This window comes from Meriones unguiculatus, chromosome 1 (genome assembly GCF_030254825.1).
Source record: "Meriones unguiculatus strain TT.TT164.6M chromosome 1, Bangor_MerUng_6.1, whole genome shotgun sequence".
Classification (NCBI taxonomy): Eukaryota; Metazoa; Chordata; class Mammalia; order Rodentia; family Muridae; genus Meriones; species Meriones unguiculatus.
Window position 1 is genome coordinate 118,966,167 of NC_083349.1, and position 20,042 is coordinate 118,986,208.

The 20,042-nt window shown below is 37.1% G+C and overlaps 1 protein-coding gene across 4 annotated transcripts in view; it reads left to right on the top strand.

Annotated features, from left to right (window-relative positions):
- Nucleotides 1–20,042, top strand: part of Nbas (NBAS subunit of NRZ tethering complex) — a 307,505-nt gene continuing 287,463 nt past the window's right edge. For 2 of the 4 annotated variants that reach the window (XM_060366017.1, XM_060366025.1), the window contains exons 1-7: nucleotides 1–132; nucleotides 1,980–2,034; nucleotides 3,685–3,721; nucleotides 4,663–4,740; nucleotides 5,212–5,259; nucleotides 10,407–10,450; nucleotides 18,360–18,493. In XM_060366017.1, coding sequence (XP_060222000.1) covers nucleotides 19–132; nucleotides 1,980–2,034; nucleotides 3,685–3,721; nucleotides 4,663–4,740; nucleotides 5,212–5,259; nucleotides 10,407–10,450; nucleotides 18,360–18,493 — 510 coding nt within the window. In that variant the 5' untranslated portion in view covers nucleotides 1–18. The remainder of the gene's footprint in view (nucleotides 133–1,979; nucleotides 2,035–3,684; nucleotides 3,722–4,662; nucleotides 4,741–5,211; nucleotides 5,260–10,406; nucleotides 10,451–18,359; nucleotides 18,494–20,042) is intronic. The other 2 variants (XM_060365995.1, XM_060366006.1) reach the window with 1 other exon arrangement.

Below are 20,042 nucleotides of genomic sequence, written 5' to 3' on the forward strand. Positions count from 1 at the left end.
ACTCTGTTCCCGGCCAATATGGCGGCCTCCGAGTCAGCGCCGGCTTCGAGTCCTGGCTCTGCAGACGACGAGGAGACAATTCTCTATGACTTGCTGGTCAACACCGAGTGGCCACCCGAGACGGAAGTCCAGGTGATCCGGGCTTTCTTTGGAGGCTGTCGGCTGGCACGGGCACGTTGCCTGTATAGCCACGTAGTGCCACGCAGTGCAAGCGGAGCGGGGAGGGCAGCTGTGCAGTCGCCTGGTAACGGCGGCGCGGCTGGGTCTGGGTCTGGCAGAGGGGTGTCGGTGGAGTCAGCCTTAGCCCGGGTTCGGCTGTCTATCCCTACACCGGCTGGCTCTCTCTTGGGAGGTCAGTGTCACTCTCCTTCCTTAGAGGGAGGGAGTCCTTGTCACACCCGGACTGTTTTGTTACCTTGTAAACTGTGGAGGGAGAATTTCTTAGGACTCTACGGTCTTCACAAAATCTCCTCAACAGGCATTTACTCGTGTGTGTGTGTGTGTGTGTGTGTACAACCCGGCGCTTGTGTGTGTCCGTGTGTGCACACCCGGGTCCCAGATATAGTGCAGGCTGCTGGGCATTCAGAGTTGAGTGTTTTCATGTGTGGAGAAGAGACAGCCAATCCCGTGAATGTTTCTCTTTAACCAAGACCGAAGTGCTCTCTGAGTAAAACGCCGAGGAAGTTTAGAGAAAGAAGCTGCCGTTTTTTCCAGTTCTGCTGGAGATGAAGTTACTGTGTTTTCCAGTTTATGGACCCTGCAGTTACTAGTTTCCTAGGGAGAGCCTTCTGGTCATAGGGTGAAGACCAGGAGCCTCAGGCTCATTTATTGATGTATATGTATGAGAAGTGCCTGACATGCCAGTATATTAGGCCCTGGGGAAGCAGCATGATCAAAAAGGACCTTTATTAAATATTCTTTAATCTGGTCCACCAAACTCCTTTATCATCTTTTCTGAATGTTTATTCTGCTTGTCTTGAATTAGGTCTTGTATAGGCAGAGATCTACATATATTGTTATTAGTTTCTGTTTCTTATGAGTGATGTGGATATTTTGTAGACTATGAAATTAAGAGGCTGTTCAGCTGCCCTTTAGTTGGATAATGATACCTAACATTTCTGAAATGTCTGTAATATTGTCTCAGAATGCTTAGCACTATACATTGATTAAAAAAAAAGAAGTACAGAGTCAACTCATATTGAAACCTCATTGTACTTTGCCCTCCCTCACTCTTTACTATTGATTTCTACATCTGTTTACTACAGCTGTTGACCTGTAACCTCTGCATCACATTCAGTTTTATATCCCTCCACTGTGCCAGATTGTGTCCTGATGATCCTTCATGTTTGTTGAGTGAGCGTCTTAGGGAATGATGTGTCTGTACTTACTGATGTCTCTACTCATTGTATTCTTGGTAGTGATTTAACGCACCCTACTCACTTTATCCTACAGACAGTGGCATCCAGGTTATGTTTATGGAATCAAGTTATGTAATGTAGTAGTTACATATATGTGTTTTGTTAATAACATTGTCTCCGTGAATACACAACAGGTAACCACTTTTTCCTCTGGCTAAAATTTGTTTTAGGTCTCTGACCTACCTAAATAGACTGTATTAACCTGGCATATATTATTACCTTTGTATGTTCAAACCCAGGGCCCTGCACTACATAGGCAAGTCCTCCAGCATTTAGATATACCTGAGCGCTGCCCCTGTGTTTCCTTGCCCTTTTTTTTTTTTTTTTTTTGGTGTTTTGATTTGGAAAGAGTTTCTAACCTTATTTTGGGGTTCTTTCTGACATACACCCGTCAACATAATTCTCACTTGTACTGCCACTGCACCCAGTTCAGATGATGTTTCAATCTGTAAGAAGGTTTAAAATACTGATACTGATGTTCAGTTCTCCGATATAAGTAAAGAAGTATAAGTTTATATGTTTTAAGTATTATAAATTTCTCAATTTTTTTTTAAATTGTAGCCCAGAGGCAATCGAAAGCATGGTGCATCATTTCTCATCACAAATGCAATCAGAGGTAAATATGTCCCCAGTTTTATATATTATACAGTTAGTGGACAGGGTTTTTTTTTTTTTTTTTTCAACTGTACAGTTTTAGAGCTTTAGAAATGTGTGTGTATTTAAAACACAGCTTAGAGATTTAAAAATGTGCATTTTAGACTTCTGATAAAGAACCAGATGAAGCTAGTGTACATGCTGCCTGAGTTTAATTTTATATGTACTTATTTGTATAGATACATCTGTGTATGTATGTATGTATGTATGTATATTTTCATTCTTACCTATCTTTAATTCAGCTTAGAGCTAAACTCTAGTCTAGGCTAAACCATTATAGATTTGTTGTTGTACAAGGGATGATGATGAATAAGCCCAGTGTAAGTCTTGTAAAGGCTGTGGATTTTGATATCCTTAAGATGGTGTGAGACCATTTTAAGTGGTTTGTGTAGCCATGTCAGATATAACTGGTCAGAAACGCACACCTTAAAAATTTGATTAAAGCTGGGTTTCATTTACATATTAGTTGGCAGTAGTCTGAAGAAGAAGCCCTTTTGAACTTTGAGGGCTTTATTATAGTATTTAACAGATTATTCTATTTCTTCAAGACTGGCAAGATCAAGTGGTGTTTTTACATTAATTTATTTCATATCATATGTATGTTGTGTGCACCTGAGTGTGTGTGTGCACACCATGTGTTTGTGTAGGAACCTGTGTAGGCCTGAAGAGACGTAGGCTCTCCTGGAACTGAAATTACAGGTGGTTGTGATCCATCATATGTGTTCTGGGAACTGAACCGAGGTCCTTTGCAAGAGCAGCTCCTTCTTTTAAGCCCCGAGGCATCGCTCTAGCCCTCACCTGTAATGTTTTTATATGTGGAGACCTGGTCACAGCATTCTTTGGGAATATAACTTTCTGGCCTCAAAGGTCATTCTGATGTTGGATCTGCATTCTTTATGAAAAGAAAATTCAACTTAAAAGAAGTGGAAAACTTGTGAATAGCTTTGATTTTATATAAAAAGTTCTAGTATATTCAGTTTTTGTTATTATAAATGAAGTCTTGATTTGTTTAGAAAATATACATAGCTGATCAAAATAATTGTAGAAAAAACTGAAAGTATAAATTACCACACATTATAATAGAATTTCCTTCATTTTATAACCTAGATGATGTTCTTTAGGCTTTTCTCCCTTGCTGTATGTATAGCTATGTGCACAGGACTGTGTGTGTGTATGTCTGTGTGTCTGCCTCTTTGTGTGTGTATGAGAGAGAAAGAGAACAAGAGAGAGATGATATAAAACAGTTTTAAACCTGTTTTGAAATTTTGCTTTTTACAGACTTCTCCAATTATTACTTACATATTTGGTGCAAAGTTCTAATCAGTATCTCAATTTATATTTTATATTTTATACAAATAGCTTTGTTTTAAAGAGTAATTTACTATGATTTCTAGTAATGGTTTAATTAAAGCTTCTTAGATTAAACTTAACATCTCCAACATTTTTAAATTTTGTAGATGGGAAATATTTTAGTGTTTTGAATAACATAAATTTGGATTTTAATATAAACAAATATATGATCTTGTAAAAGTTATAGTACATATTAAGTTGATCTCATTTTACAAGTTGTTTGCAAATGACTGTTAAAGGACAATGTTTCTTTTTATTACAGATCATCTGTTATTTTTGCGTCAGTACATCTGGTACAGGTGAGCCTTCAGTTCTTATGAAGATTACTGTCTTTTGATGATTGAAAGTTTTGACTATCAGACGATGGTGATATTCAGGCAAGCCTAACCTGGTTTTTAGATGGGCACTTCAAAGACTATGGTATAAGCTGAAGATACCTTATTATGCTCGCTAGTTCCTGTTTCCTTAGTCGTTGATCATCCTTGGATGACCCCTGATTCTGAAGTGAGTTCTCAACCTCATGGGACACCCCTTTGCTGGATCTGTTCTTGTATATGTTAAAGAGCATTTTTGTTCTTATTGTTACATCACCTCTGGTCAGTAGTTGAGTTGTTGTACGTTAGGTCTTCAGATTTTGCGTCTTGTGTGCTTTTTAATTTTTTTGAGCATTGTTATGTTCAGCTATGGCGCTGATTTTCAGCTCTAAAAAGAAACAGGGAAATAGATAATCTGATAAAATGATATAATTCCTCCCTTAGCAATTTTGTAGTGATTTTTTAAAACTATGTTTATTAATTGTACGCTGCTTTCTCCTAACCTTAATCTTAACAGTTCTAGAGATAAGATAGTCCTGTAATAGAGACCTTTGATCCTCTGTAGAACTACTTGTTCAGTGTTTTTTTTTAATGTATATATTTGTGCACGTGTGTGTGTGTATGCATGTGTACATATGTGTGAGTGTGCATGTGTGTGAAGTGTTTGTTTTGATTTTTTGAGGATGTCACATTTAATAGAGTAGAGATGAATGTTGGTCATTGCATGTTTGTACACTATGGGGTGTTTATCTCCTATGCCTCATGAAAATTTCAGATATCAAATTAGTAGTTTTTGGATTTAGGTTTACTAATATTTAAATTTTATATCCTAATATAAAACCCTCTCTTTAGAGATAAAATTATTACTTACTTACATATGATTTTTGTGATTCAATTTTAATCTAGCTTATATGTTGTGGTTTCAGCCCTGCTCCGTTTTTGCTTCCTGAAGGACTGGTTCGCTTGGTCAATAAACAGATAAACTGGCATTTGGTACTTGCAAAGTAAGTATTTGTTTTTTTTTTTTTTTTTTTTTTATTTTATTTTTTTTATTTTTTTTATTTTTTTTTATCAGTTACATTTTATTAACTCTGTATTCCAGCCGTGTCCCGATCCCTCATTCCCTCCCAGTCCCTCCCTCCCCAAAGTAAGTATTTGTAAAATCCACTTAAACCTCTTCTATGTGGATTTTTTACCTAAATCTCAACACAGACTTGAATTTTGGGGTCCTTAAGGCTTTTAGTCTTGATTTTTATTAAATTCCTTTTGTTACATATGGTCATGATTGCTTGAACATTAGTTTAAGCTGTTTTGAATTACTTTCTATGATTTTGTAGCTGTATATTCATTAAATTGTCAAGTCAAAAAGTAGATAATGAAAGCAAAAGTTAAAGAAACTTCTTGTAAAATAATTCCATCCATGCTGAAGGCTCAAATGCTCACAACAGGATTTCTTTCTCTTTTCTTCCATAAAGCAATGGCAAGCTTTTGGCTGCTGTTCAAGATCAGTGTGTGGAGATCAGGTAATGGTTAATGTTGTCGATATGGAAGATGTCTTTTGAGGAAAAAAAAAAAAAATCCTTTTACATAAGAACTAAGAATTTTAAATATTTCCCAAGTTGGTATATTTGAATGAACTTTTACTATTAAATCCGTTTTGTGAAGTACCCAACCATGTTCTCTTTGGGTAGGTTGCTCCTCATTTTTATACTTTTCCTAGTTACTCTGCTGGCTCCTGAGAAATGACTTTTCTTTTTCTTTTTTTTTTTTTTTTTTTTTTTTTTTTTACTAAATAAAGATAATATTCTACACGCCTGGAAGTAACTGATGGGTCAGCTGTTTAGAGGAACATAAGATGTCTCAAGCTGTAACTGAAGCTGAACATCTTTGCAATAATGGCACAAATGTGTTGATCAGATATAGGTCTGCAAATGGTGACATGATTACTGGAGATTTGTCTAGTGTCTGTCAAGACATTCAGTGATGCTCATTTAAAATAAACCTCAAGGGGCTGGACAGATGGCTCAGTGGTCAAGAACACTTCTTGCTCTGCAGAGGACCTGGGTGCTTTCCCCAGGATCTGCATGGTGGCTTACAACTGCCTGTAACTTCAGTTCCAGGGAGTCTGACACCCTCTTCTGACCTCCATGTTTACCTGTATGCACATGGTGGACATAAACTCACAGAGGCATACACATATGCACATAAAAAAATAAGTACTTTAAAGCTATGCCAGTTTGCAAACTCAGAAGTAGTCGATTTGTTATGAAATTTGCATCAACACATTAACACTAAATATATGCCGTTTCTAATATTGAGAGTCCCCTTTTCCTTAGACAAAGCCTACCTATTGGTTGTCAAAATGTAAGTGGAGGGCTTGGGTAATGGCTGAGCAGATAAGTGGCTTTCTGTGCAATCTTGATGCATGGAGTTTGGATTCCTAGAACCCATGTGAGAGATGGATGGTCATAGTGTTCTGCCCATAATCCTAGTTCCTGTGGCAGACAGAAATGGGATCCCCACAGCAAGCTCGTTAGCCATATCAGCTGAAAATGTGAGCTCTGGTTTGAGCAAGATACCATGTTGCTGGATGTAAGGTAGAGACTGATAAGGAAGGGACTTGTCAGGTTTGGGCCTCCACGTGCGCCTGTGTGCACCTACATATATGTAGATGTGGATGCATATAGGCATGTACACCGTGCACACAAAAGGGAAGAGATTTACAGATGCTTAGATAGTAATGGGATGTTTTTCTGCTGCTGCATTGTTCTTGACTACAGCAGAACTAGTGCCCGTTCAGCTGCTATCACATCAGGGTTAGTTTTCTGCCAGTCTTACGTATTTTTTTAATTTCCATGTATTTAAGCAGAACTGGATTCTTTCAGCTTTTTGGAGGAGTAGAAAGATCTTTATCAGGCACTGGCTCCCCGTGGGGAGGCTTTTTGAGTTCTCCCAAGCCACCAAGGAAATAATGATGGCAGTCTTTCCATCCTAAGTAATTTAACCTAAGGCCATATGGATCCTTCTGTGTTATTGTTGTTTTTAACAACATCATTAAACATCCTTTTTGGCATCATTTGAATTTATATTGCTCCTAGGCATGGATAGAACTTTCTTTTCCATTTGTTTTAGTTTTGTGCATTGTGTTCTGAGAAAGAAGATCTTAGTATATATCTCACTTATGCATAGCAGTCAGGAGATAGCATTTACTTTTCCCAGGAAAAGAGAAGATGAACGAAGTGAGTTTTGGTGTAAGAGTCAGGGCGTGATGTATGATCAAGATATTTAGATCTGAGAGGTAGAGCTTGACCAAGGATTCATGGAACTTATTAATGAAAATTCTGATGAAAAGATAATTTTCAAAAGCTTTGTGCACACAAACTTTAGTGTGAAATCAGTCCCACCAAGAAGCATTTGTGAGCATAATGTGTGTGGAACTCCTCACACCATAGTAGTGATCATACTTAGTGTCATTCTTCCTAAGTTAACACCAGTGTTGCGTGTTATACGTACTCCTGTTAATTCAAGGAGTCCTGGCAGGTTGGAGAGGTTGTTTAGATTTTCCTCTACTTTAGAAATAAAGAGCTGGTTAAATATGTGCACAAGAATTCCAGATCTGTTCTTCTAGCCTCAGGTTTTGTGCTCTGTGTTTTAGCCGTGCTGTGCTTTGGTATAGGTGCTGTGTGCCCCTCTCACTATGTTTAGCACTTCTGTTTTCTGTGACTCTAGCATGTGCCATTTACCAGGAATGCAGTGTGGATGAGACCTGGGCTCTGCAGCTCTGATTATATTGTTTATAGTTAGAGATAGTCTCTTCTCAGTATGATATCTTTCCACAAATATAGGGCTGGAGATGTAGCTCAATCTTTTACCCTCAAAAAATGTCACTCCCCACTTGTCTATTTTCATGAACATAATAAGAATTAATAGTCTACATATGATGAATAAATGTGGTCTTTACCTGAGGAATAGGAAGAACAGATGGTAAGAGGGAATTATGGGGTATAGCATTGCTTAGGGCTGGTGTTCAGTTGGGTTTGTTGAATGAATATAAGCACAGGTATTGACTTTGCAGTAACCAAAAAGGAAGTGTTTTCCAGTAAGTGAGGAATTATCAGCAGTGTAAAAGGGCATAGGAAATTCCCCAAAGTAGGCTATCAACAGTGATTGTCCTGGAATTTTTGTTGGAGATAGGATCTTTCTGTGTGGATCCAGCTGGCCTAGAACTTTCAATCCTCTTGTCTCTGCCTTCTCAGTGCTGAGATTACAGGTATATACCACCATAGTGGGCTGTTCTTGAGTTTTAAAGACACTTGCTTCTTCTGTTCTATTTGCATTCTGTCTACAATATTGATGAGCATGTGTGTCTTTGTTACTTTAAACATTGCTAAAACAAAATACCTAACCAAACCAGCTTAAGGATCAAAGAGTTTATTCTGGCTTATCAAAGGAGAGGCAGTCCATAATAGTAGGAAAGGCATACTGGAGGAGCGAGAGGCTGGCTGGTTATTTGACATCGGTCGGTATTCAGGAATCAGAACAGGAAAAGTAAAGTGGGCTGGACCATCTCACCTCCAGGCCTTCCTGCAGTGCTTCACTTCCCTCAGCAAATGTCCATCTCCTAAAAGGTTCCATAACTTCCCGAAACACAGCCGTCAGCTGGGGATGAAGTGGCAGAGCACAGGGCCTGTGGGGGACATTTCCTAGTTAAGCCACAATGATGTACAGTGTAATTGTTGTAACACCGAGTAGGTGTTTAGTAAGTATTTCTTTATTGGTTTCAGGTGTGGGGCTTGTCTCCAGTATTATAAGTATTTACTGTCAGGAAGCAGTCACAAAGAGAAATAGTTCCTGGAAGAGAAAAGAGACATGAAAAGCTGAAGCAGATGAATTTTTCAGAGATAGCCCTGCTTTTTACAGGAACACTTGGGTTGTTGTTTTCCAATGTGATTGTTAAGGACAACATAAGATGTTGTCCTTAACTTGCTTGTGCTAGGGGCTGACTTTGGATAAAATAACAGTGTGTGAATTACTCTTTAAATAGTAATTTGGCCTCAGCTACAGGTTCTAATTGGTTAATATGGGTTTCCTTATTTCTTAAATATTGAATAACTCCACATGGCGGTAGGCTACTGTTTTTATGTGAACTAATAAGCTGTGAGAGAACCCAATAAAGACACAAAGGGACTCTCCTGACAATATGTGTAAACATTCCCAACTTAAAGCTTTCTTAACTAAGGAGAATAAAGTAAGACGTTTTAGAAAAAAAATATTATGTCCATCCCACTTTCCTCTTCTCCAGCAAAACAGCAACACTTGTTTATCATCACCTTAAAGATGAAAGTAGTATACATTTACTCATTCTGTGTTTTCTCTATGCTGTGTGAGGTGCTGTCACCCATTTTATTTAAAGGGAAGGGGAACATTAATCCTTCATCTCAGTCACAAAGATTGAGCTGGAATGAGGTCACCTTTAGTTCAGAGTGAGTTCTTTCTGCCTTATTCTATCTGGGAGCTGAGCACTATGTTGTCTTAGAGATTTATTTCTGTAGTTATGTCTGTAGTCATAAAAGTATTTGAAAAATAGCTAAAATATTAAAAATTTTGCAAATTATTTAAAAAGCAATGCTTAGTAGTCCCTTTAGAAGTAATAGAAAAATACAGTTCAATGGAAGAAAGAACTAGAAATTAATTATTTTGACTGTTCATCTATTTTACTATTAATATTTTGGCATGTAGTCTTTAGTACTTTTCTTTCTGTATGTATATATATCATTAGTAGATAATATTGCTTATTCTGTTTGATGCTAATTGTGAATTATTCTTGTGATTTATAAATTTAATTTACATTTTAAAGTTTATATCACTTTTTTTTGGGTAACCTTTGAAATTAATCTAATATGAAGTCATTTCATGTCAGCAATAGTAATTGCATAATATTTCATTGGTTGTGCATAGCAAAATTTAATTAATCTCTATATTTTATGTATTTTTGTTCTTTATAAATTATATTGTATTAATTTCCTTGATAACTATATAAATCTATAATTATTTTCTGGGAATTACTTTGTAGAAGTAAAATTGCTAGGTCAAATCCTAGAGATATTAAAGTTTTAGGTAATTGTTATTAAATTATGTTCCAAAAAGTTTAGTTTTTGTTTTTCAACATAGTTTATAGTAATTATACTACTGTGTTATGTATTTCAAAATTACAGACTATAAATAGGTTATTGGTTCATGTCTTACAACCTATTTAGGTTATGTGATTTATTAAAGTAGACATTATTTGCCTCTCTTTTTGATTATGATACACTTTGTAATATGATATACATTAGTGGTTCTTAACTGCTGCCAATGTGAACTTAAATCATTAATCTTTCTCAGGATCTATTCTTGATTTACTGGATCAGATTCTTGGACGTGTGGTATAGACATTCCTGCTGTGTCATAGACCATGCTTAAGTACTTCTGTGTTCCTACTGCAGTGCCATTTCTATAACGAGAATGTTGTTGTTAATGAGGCACTAAACCACCCATCTGTGTGGCAGAAGGGATGGCTTCCTGTTATGAGCAGGCACTGGCTAGGCCATAGACTCTCAGGGGTTTCATAGACATTCATATCAGTGTTCTTAGGGTAAAACTATTGTTTTTATTCCTCATATATTTGTAGGTCTGCCAAAGATGACTTTACATCAATTATTGGGAAATGTCAAGGTAAGAGTTTTCAAGATATTGAAATATGAAAATTTCAATTGGTAATGGTTTACAATATTTCTGTGAAGTTTGAGCACATATTACAAAAAGTGTTTAGTTGTAAGATTTTTTATGACTTTATTAAACTTATTTAAGAAATTGTAATTATTCAATCTTTAATCTTTAAATATTTTACTTTATAACATATATACATTTTGGGACTTTGAAAGTTACACTGTATTTTAAAATATTCAAGGTTTTTTTTTTTTTGGAAAAAGTAATTTGTAAGTGTAGTCTTTTACTTTGGAGTCAGTGCAGGGATAAATATTTAGTGATAAGATCAGAGTTGTCGGGGACCTCATGAAACTGAAAAGCTTCTGTAAAGCAAAAGACACTGTCTTCAGAACAAAACGACTACCTACAGACTGGGAAAGGATCTTCACCAACCCTATATCTATCTGGCAAAGCTCTAATATCCAGAATATATAAAGAACTAAATAAGTTGAAAAGCAACATATGAAGTAATCCAATTAAAAATTGGGGTATGGAGCTAAATAGAGAATTTTCTGTAGAAAAATATAGAATGGCAGAGAAACACTTAAAGAAATGCTCAATGAACGTCTTTAGCCATCAGGAAGATGCAAACAAACAAACAAACAAACAAAAAAACCCCAAAAAATACAATGACCCTGAGATTTTACCTTACACCCAGCGGAATGGCTAAGATCAAAAACTCAGGTGACAACACATGTTGGAGAGGGTGTGGAGAAAGGGAAACTCTCTTCCATTGCTGGTGGGAATGTAAACTTGTACAACCACTTTGGAAATCAATCTGGCGCTTTCTCAGACAATTAGGAATACCGCTTCCTCGAGATCCAGCTATACCACTCCTAAGCATATATCCAAAGATGCTTAAGTATACAACAAGGACATTTGTTCAACCATGTTTGTAGCAGCTTTATTTGTAATAGCCATAATCTGGAAACAACCCAGATGTCCCTCAGTTGAGGAATGGATACAGAAATTGTGGTGCATTTACACAATGGAATACTACTCAGCAATTAAAAACAAAGAAATCATGAAATTTGCAGGCAAATCGTGGGAATTAGAAAAGATCATCCTGAGTGAGGTATCCCAGAAGCAGAAAGACATATGTGGTATATACTCACTTATAAGGGTACTAGACCTATAAGATAGGATAAACATACTAAAATCTCCACATTTAAAGAAGATAAACAAGAAAGAGGACCTGGGGTAAGATGATCAACCTTCACTTAGAAGCACAAATGGGATGGACATTGGAAGTAGGAGAAAACAAGAAACAGGACAGGAGCCTACCACAGAGGGCCTCTGAAAGACTCTACCTAGCAGTGTATCAAAGCAGATGCTGAGATCATAACCAAACTTTGGACAGAGTGCAGGGAGTCATATGAAAGAAGGGAGAGTTAGTAACACCTGGAGAGGACAGGAGCTCCACAAGGACCAAATATATCTGGGCACAGGGGTCTTTTCTGAGACTGTTTCTCCAACCAGGGATCATGCATGGAACCCCTGGAACCCCTGCTCAGATGTAGCCCATGGCAGCTCAGTTTCCAAGTGGGTACCCTAGTAATGGGAACAGGGACTGTCTCTGACATGAACTCAGTGGCTGGCTTTTTAACATACCCCCCTCTCAACCCCCAAGGGAAGAGCAGCCTTGCCAGGCCACAGAGGAGTATGTTGCAGCCAGTCCTGATGAGACCTGATAAGCTAGGATCAGATGGAAGGGGAGGAGGACCTCTCCTATCAGTGGACTTAGAGAAGGTCATGGAGGAGATGAGGGAGGAAGGGAGGGAGGGAGGGAGGGGTTGGGGGAATGAGGGAGGGGGCTACAGCTGGGATGCAAAGCGAATAAATTATAATTAATGTAAAAAATAAAAATTAAACTAAAAAAATCAGTTGTTACAGATAAAAACTAGTAAAGTCTATGATTTGCTCTTTCTTAGTAATTCTTATAAGATCAATATAGGATATTTTATTTCATTGACAGAAAGCTAACAGTTTCTGGCCTTATTTGTATTGTCTGTAATATGTACATAATTTTTAAATATTAAGTTACAGAAAAATTAATGAGTTAATGTATGTACACCTTTACACAATGGTACATGATAGCTACTTAGGACATGTTAAACAGTTAAGTATTAGGTACTTTGACTGTACCCAAAACTTCTCAGTTGATTGCTCCTGACTGTGAAACATAGTTCCTTGTTTTGTAATTCAGGATTCAGGATCATCTTAGCCTACCCATCTATCTTAGGGCTCTAAAGCTACGATGAAATGCCATGACCAAAGCAAGTTGGGGAGGAAGGAGTTTATTTGGCTTACACTTTTCCCTCACTGTTCATCACTAAAGAAGTCAGGACAGGACTCAAACAGGGCAGGAACCTGGAGGGAGGAGCTGATGCAGAGACCATGGAGGGGTGCAGCTTTAAGGCTTGCTTCCCATGGCTCGAACAGCCTGCTTTCTTATAGAACCCAGGACCACCAGCCCAGGTACAGTACCACCCACAAAGGGCTGGGCCCTCCCCCATCAATCACTAATTAAGAAAATACCTTACAGGCTTGCGGCAGCCTAATCTTATGGAGGCATTTTCTTAGTTAACGTTGACCTTAGCTTAAGTCAGTTTGATATAAAACTAGCCAGCACAACATTCCATGAGAGCTTCATGTCAGGGTCCTGTTTTGTAGTAAAAAGCAGTGTACAGTTTTTTTTTTTAGCTCCTCTGTGTCTTCTTCCCTTGATAGTGTTCCTTTTCCCAGAAAGCTTCTGCTTTTGCATTTCTCTAATTAGTCCAGCATTGGTGAGGCAGGTAGCAGCTCCTTTTGCAGACCTTCCATCTGCACTTCTTCCCACCATTTGTGAATCTCTTGATTCTCTCGTACTTGTCTGTGCCTGTATCACAACACTTCACCCTCATTTTTCTATATTCATTGTTGGTTTTTCTGATTCCCAATTGAGATTATTTATTACTTTTCTAGTTTCTATGACAGAATATTTGGCCAAAAGAACTTTAGGAAGAAAGGATTTGTTCTGTCTGGCTTAGGCTTTACAGTCCATCCTGGAGGCAGGAGTGTGTGATTGCTGGTTCCATTGGCTAAGAGTCTTTTGGGAAGCACAGAGGAGACTGGACGCAGGGTGGGGATGAAAAAGCTCAAGACCCACCCTTCACCCATCCACTTCCCTTTGCAATGCTCACTTTTCAGACACATACAACTTTTCAAATAGTACTACCACCTGGGGACCAAATGTTCAAAGACATGAGGTTGTGGGGACTATTTCACAGTCAAACCAAAACAGATGTAAATTCTGTGAAGTCATGGATCCTCCACATGGTAGTTACATACATTTCTAGTGCCTAGCAGGCGTCCCACACTGATTTTTTTTGACTCTGTTAAGTTGGGAATGATATGTGGGAGCTGGTGAAGTGATTTTTATGAATGAGCATATATATATATATATATATATTATTCTTGGCTAATTTAGGATTTTTTTGAGAGTAAATGTTTTGTGTAATTTTTGAATAATTGTCAGTCATGCTTTGCATTGTGCTGTGTACTTTGTATATACAAACTACAGTAGGACATTGTGCATTGACAAGTCCTTTCAATGGAGTAGACTTTTCAAGATAATGAGGAGAAACAGTGTTTAAATGTTGGTTATCAAGTTGGAACTCACATATATCCTGAATTTTCTTCATGTAGTATCCTTAACAGTAGTTGCTGTGTTATGTCAGATCTGACTTAAAGGATATATGTGAACCAAGGAGTCTATAGTAGAGTCATGTGGGCCGTTCAATTAACATCCTTGCCAGTACAGCCTTTTTGCTGGCTTAGGGAGGCTGAGCTAGGCTTCTGAGCATGCTCAGTGTTGGAGTGATCCTGACATACAGGGGAGGATTCTTTTGAGTATTGACATTAGGCACCTGCTCTTAACCAGTAAGTAAACTGAAAAGCCACAAATTAACATGAAAATGGAAAGTTTAACTGTCCTGTATTTCATACAGATTATATTTGTTAGAGTTTTTTAGTGTGTATAGTTAATGTGGCAGCCTAGATGAGATAATGTGGTGAGAACTAATGCTTTATTTTGTTGGCTTCTGAATGTGGGAATTTATGACCTTAATGCTGCATTAATGGCTTCTCTCCATTTCGTGTAATGCGAGGCAATGATCATTTGCTTATTATTTGACTCATCTTTATGGGAATCACTCCCATATGCCAAATGATATTTCATGTGTGTGCCTGGAGAAGAAGAGCCAGATTGTTGTTAATGCATTTTTGAGACTGGGTATTGCAGCGTCTGCAAACTGAAATAGGAGCTATTTGGTTCCACTTTGATATTTTTCAATTATTGTTTTATAAAAGATAGGCCATTTGAGAATCTTTGAAATGTGGATTGGAAGTTGTTTGGCTCTGTTTGCCAGACCATTGATGGTAACTGGGGCTTCTTTTCCTGTCTTAAAATCAGCAGATGGTATTAGACTTTTTGAAGAACTGTTGTGTTGAATTTTTCCTTCTCTTGCCTACTGTAGGGATGCTGAGAGAGGCCATTCGTCTTCCAGTGCAGGGTGGGCAGGTGAACAGCCTCTGCTTGCCTCTGATTTCCCTAAGCTTTATTGGCTTACTGCTAGATGCCGTGCAAGTGTGATTATAAATGTGTCTCAACACAAAAAGTATCAGGAAACAAACTATTTGAAATGCCTAGACTTTGAAACAAAATACTCAATTTTCAAAGTATGAGTATGATGTCTAAGATTATCCAACATTCCTTTTTTTGTATTTTTAGTGAAAATAATTTTAATTGAAATAATAGTCCACATTCTTAGTAGCAAACAAAGATGAACGAAAGTAGACATCAAAACAAAACAAAACCATCTTAGTCAAGACATAAGTGTTGGGGCTGGAGAGATGGCTCAGAGGTTAAGACCTCTTCCAGAGGTCCTGAGTTCAATTCCCAGCAACCACATGATGGCTCACAAACATAGATAAGGTGCTGTCTTCTGGCCTGTAATGATACATGTAGGCAGAATACTGCATAATCAATCAATCAATCTTAAAAAAAAAAGATAAGTATTGTTGATTTTTTTCAGGAGTTTTTCTTTAATACCTGTAGCAGAATATGTTCTACAGAAGTAAAGTGTTAAGTAATGTAATCTGCTTTCTCTGCTTAATGATGGCTGTGAACTCTTTTATTAGGCTTAAGTTTCAAGCAAACTTTCCCAAATTGCCTTCTTAGCCTATTTTTCACATGAGGTAACATTCTAGGTGTTTGGCCACAGGTTTTAAAATTGCCAGGACAATCCTAAACATCCCTATAAAATTGATCTGAGTAGCAACCAACTCAATATCATATTTGATTCCTTCTAAATCAAGGTCATTATTAGGCCTTTATGGAGACATAGGCATCAAAATATTGTACCTATAATTCAGGAGAGATGTGGGTATGTAGATTTCTTTCATCTCTTTCTGGTCTTGGTGGTCTCAAAATAGGAGTGGATGTTGTTCTTTTTTTATTTTCTGAAGTGTTTGTATAGAATTTGAATTATTTTTTTCCTTAAGTGTTTTATAGAATTCATGAAAAAAATTGACAGCTTTTTTTTTTAATAAGCACAGTTTAATTCAATTTTAAAAACAGATGTTACAATTTTTAAAATTTTGGCTTTTCCATGAAGTCTTTCTTTGAATCGTACAATTCATATTTATAAAGTTTCTTTTTATATTTTCTATTTTATTTTCTCTATTATTACTTTACTGTCCATTGGATCTGTACTTATATCTCTTTGGTTGTTTCTGATACTTGCAACTTACACCTTCTTCTCTTTCTCTTCATTCAGGCCATCATTTTGTCAGTTTACTAACATTTTTCAATAATAATAAATGTTTGGTTTTTTTATTTCTTATTTTGTTTATTTTCTTTGATTTTGCCTCTCATTTTTTCTTTTGCATACAGATGTTAAGTTGCTTTCATTTTGCTAGGTGGAAGATGAAAATTTAAATAATTAATTTCAAGCCCTCTGTCTTCTCCTATGTAAGCCTTTAATCCCATTTGAATTTCAGCATCTGTATTTTTCTGCATAACTTGATTTCATGTATGAATGATATTGTACAGTACTTGTCTATGTGCCTGCCTCATTTCAGTTAACATAAAGATTTCCAGTTCCTCCATCTTGATGCAGATGATGGGATTACAGTCTTTTTATGGTGAAGAGTATTCTACTATATACATGCATATGTCAGACTTTACTTATCAATCATCAGTTTATAAACATACTTTCTGTTTCTTGGCTGAACATACTTTCTGTTTCTTGGCTGTTGTAAATAATATAACAAACACAGGAGTGTAGATGTCTCTTAAACAAGCTGATCTCATTTGCTTTGGAAATCCTCAGTAATGAGACTTCTGGATCATATGCAGGTTTTATTTTATTTTTTGTTTATTTATTTATTATTTGTTTTTTGAGACAGGGTTTCTCTGTGTAATCATGGCTGTCCTGGACTCGCTTTGTAGACCATGCTGGGCTTGAATTCACAGAGGTCTGTCTGCCTCTGCCTACTTGAGTGCTGGGAATACAGGCATGCACCACTGCGCCTGGCTATGGAATTTTCAAAATTGATTTGCATATAGTTTTATTAGGATTGCTAAGGTATTTATTATCAAAATCTTAAAATATAATTAGAAATAGCTCTTGATTCATTTGCCTCCCCCGCCTCTATATAATTTCCTCTTCAATCTCTTTTTTCTTTTAAATTTTTTTTTATTTTTATTAATTACAGTTTATTAACTTTGTATCCTCCCCATACCTACCTCTCTTCTCCTCTCGCAATCCCACCCTCTCTCTTCCCCACCCGTGTCCCTGATAAGGGAGGTCCTCCTCCCTTTCCCTCTGATCCTAGTCTATCAGGTCTCATCAGGAGTGGCTGCATTGTCTTCTTCTGTGGCCTGGTAAGGCTGCTTCCCTTGCAGGGGGAGGTGATCAAAGAGCTGAGCTTATGCTTCACATAGTACAAAATGGCAGAAGTCTACACGAGATCATTTAGAAAACTGTGGAAGTTGTTCTAATTCTAAACAAAAATTCTTTGAAGAGTTTCTCAGGCTATCAACTCAAATAGCAATTTTAACATTCTAACACATTACAGTCTAACATTCTAACACACTACAGTCCCATATATTTCATACATGCCGAGGAATGATGAAAGGAAAATATTAAGTCTTTGTTTTCTGAAAATAAAATATATTTCTGTAATAGCAGAAAATTTTGTATAGTAGAGAGACTGTAGTTCATCATGTACAGTCACTTTTGGGTCTGGGAGGTATTTCAGGCAGCCTTCCTTGGTGTTGTATGGTGTCAAATGTGTACATGCAGAGTGTGTGTGTTTCATGCTCAGAGCCTGTGGACCTTTAGGTGGTACAGTACTGCTAAATGCTTCCAGGAGCGCCTCAGATTTTTTTATGTGTTTGATTTTGAATCAGTGTTTGGTCATTGTGTATTCAAAACCTTTATATCATTGTCAGCTTTTTCTTGACTCCCACACTTAGGTTTGCAACCCCATATGGCAACTCACAATTTTGGAACGTGGGCTCTGGGCTTTTGATTAATCTCAGTTTCATAAGTATCTTGAGTAACTTATTTCTGAGCTCTTACTAGTGTAGCCTGTTCAGCGTCCATCAGGGCACTAGCAGCAGTAGGCTGCTTGGCTCCTGATAATGGAGTCAGAGTTTGCCATGGATTGTAGCTTGAAGGAGGTTTCTGGGAACACGTGTTGACTGAAGCATTAGATCTCTTTGGGAGATGAGGTAATTACTGAATACTTATGCTAGTTTTAGTCAATAATACTGTTAGCTGTCTTTATTATAATATTGTTTAAAACACTTCTTTTCTTTTTGTTCTAGTTCCAAAAGACCCGAAGCCCCAGTGGAGACGGGTAGCATGGAGTTATGATTGTACACTCCTGGCCTATGCTGAAAGCACAGGGACTGTAAGGGTGTTTGATCTCATGGGAAGTGAGCTCTTTGTCATTTCCCCAGTACGTGCACACTTTAAATAATGACCCTGTCTTTGAGTGTGTGTGTGTGGTATAATGTGTATAATGTTGTAATGGATGAGTGTGAAGAGAGATGAACTATAAGTATACATGAGAATAATAAGCTATGAACTTAAAACACTTAGCATCTAGTTAGATAATTATAGTTATGTATTATTTATTATTTGTTTTTGGAATGTATGCTATAGGTGTATAAATCTGTTTTATAACAAGAAATGAATAGAAATGATTAAGCCCTTAACATCAAGGGATATCTGAAATAAAAGTGTTTGTTGAGTTATGGTAGAAACTAGCCAGAAAAACGAAAGATCAGGTCCTGGCAAAATTTCTCCTGTCCGTCAGGAGCAAGGCTTAAGCACCAGTTAAAAATGGTCTCCTGGACTTAGAGTGAAGACTGCTTTTGTAGACTAAGGGGAAGGAAAGCACTGCTTACAGTGGAGCTACACTACTACAGAGAGGAAGGAGGGATAGTGTGAAGCAGGGAAGCTAAGGATGTGAGAAACATCTGTAAGAGAAGCAGTCATTGCTTGTGGATTGGCTGATTGAACGTTTTCTGGTCCCTGTAACTATATCCAAGACATCTCAGTTTTTCTTTCATCATGGTATGGATTATTGATAGGTTATAGTGAGGGAATAAATCAGTGAGCTGTTTGCAACAGAAACAACCACTAGATAAACTGGACTTTGTTACCTTAAAAAGGACATGTTTGAAAGGGAGAATAGAGAAAAAGTAATGGGAATGATTTAAGAGGTTAATGTTGAGAGTCAATGATACAAATCATGATTTTTCCTAAGAAATAACAAGTGGAAACATTGGAAAGAATGAAGAGAAATCATATTGTAGAAGTTCCACAAAACCAAACTAAGGTTCAAATTACCATTTAACAGGCTAGTGCTGCCCAATAGGACTGTAATGAGAGTTATCTACATGGTTAAGTGCAATTTCACATTTTCAAATAGTTTATTATAAGGCATAGGTGAAATTTATGGATAATGTATTTTATTTAATTTTATGTAATCATTATGAAATGTTGTGAGAGGTTTTGCATTTTTGCCTTGGTACTAAGTGTGAAATTTGGCATGTGTTTTGATATTTTCATATTTGTAGACTCTCTTAGTTTGGATTAGGCCTATATGGGTATTTATTGAATAGTTCTATATCATGAAGAACTACTTAGAGTGTTGAAGAGAAACCTTTTTTAATTTGTTTTTAAATTTCTGTGGGCCTGTAAAGTAATTTGACATGAGACATTAATATAATAAAAGACAGACAATAATAATTGGTACTAGTACTTTTGCAGTTATGGGCCTTTACAGAAAAGTTAAAACCCAAGGAAACAGTTTGAGCCAGGAGCTTATGGACTGTTTTAGCAGAAGCTTATACAGTATTGAGATGTGACTGCACTAGAGAAATGGAGTGTGGGCTGCTAGAGATGGTACACTGTGGGAAAGGGATGCTGGATAGAGAAAGGACCTGACTGGTCTTTAAAAGGCAGGCTGATTTTGGTGTGCCTCTTTTTCCTCTGCCTGC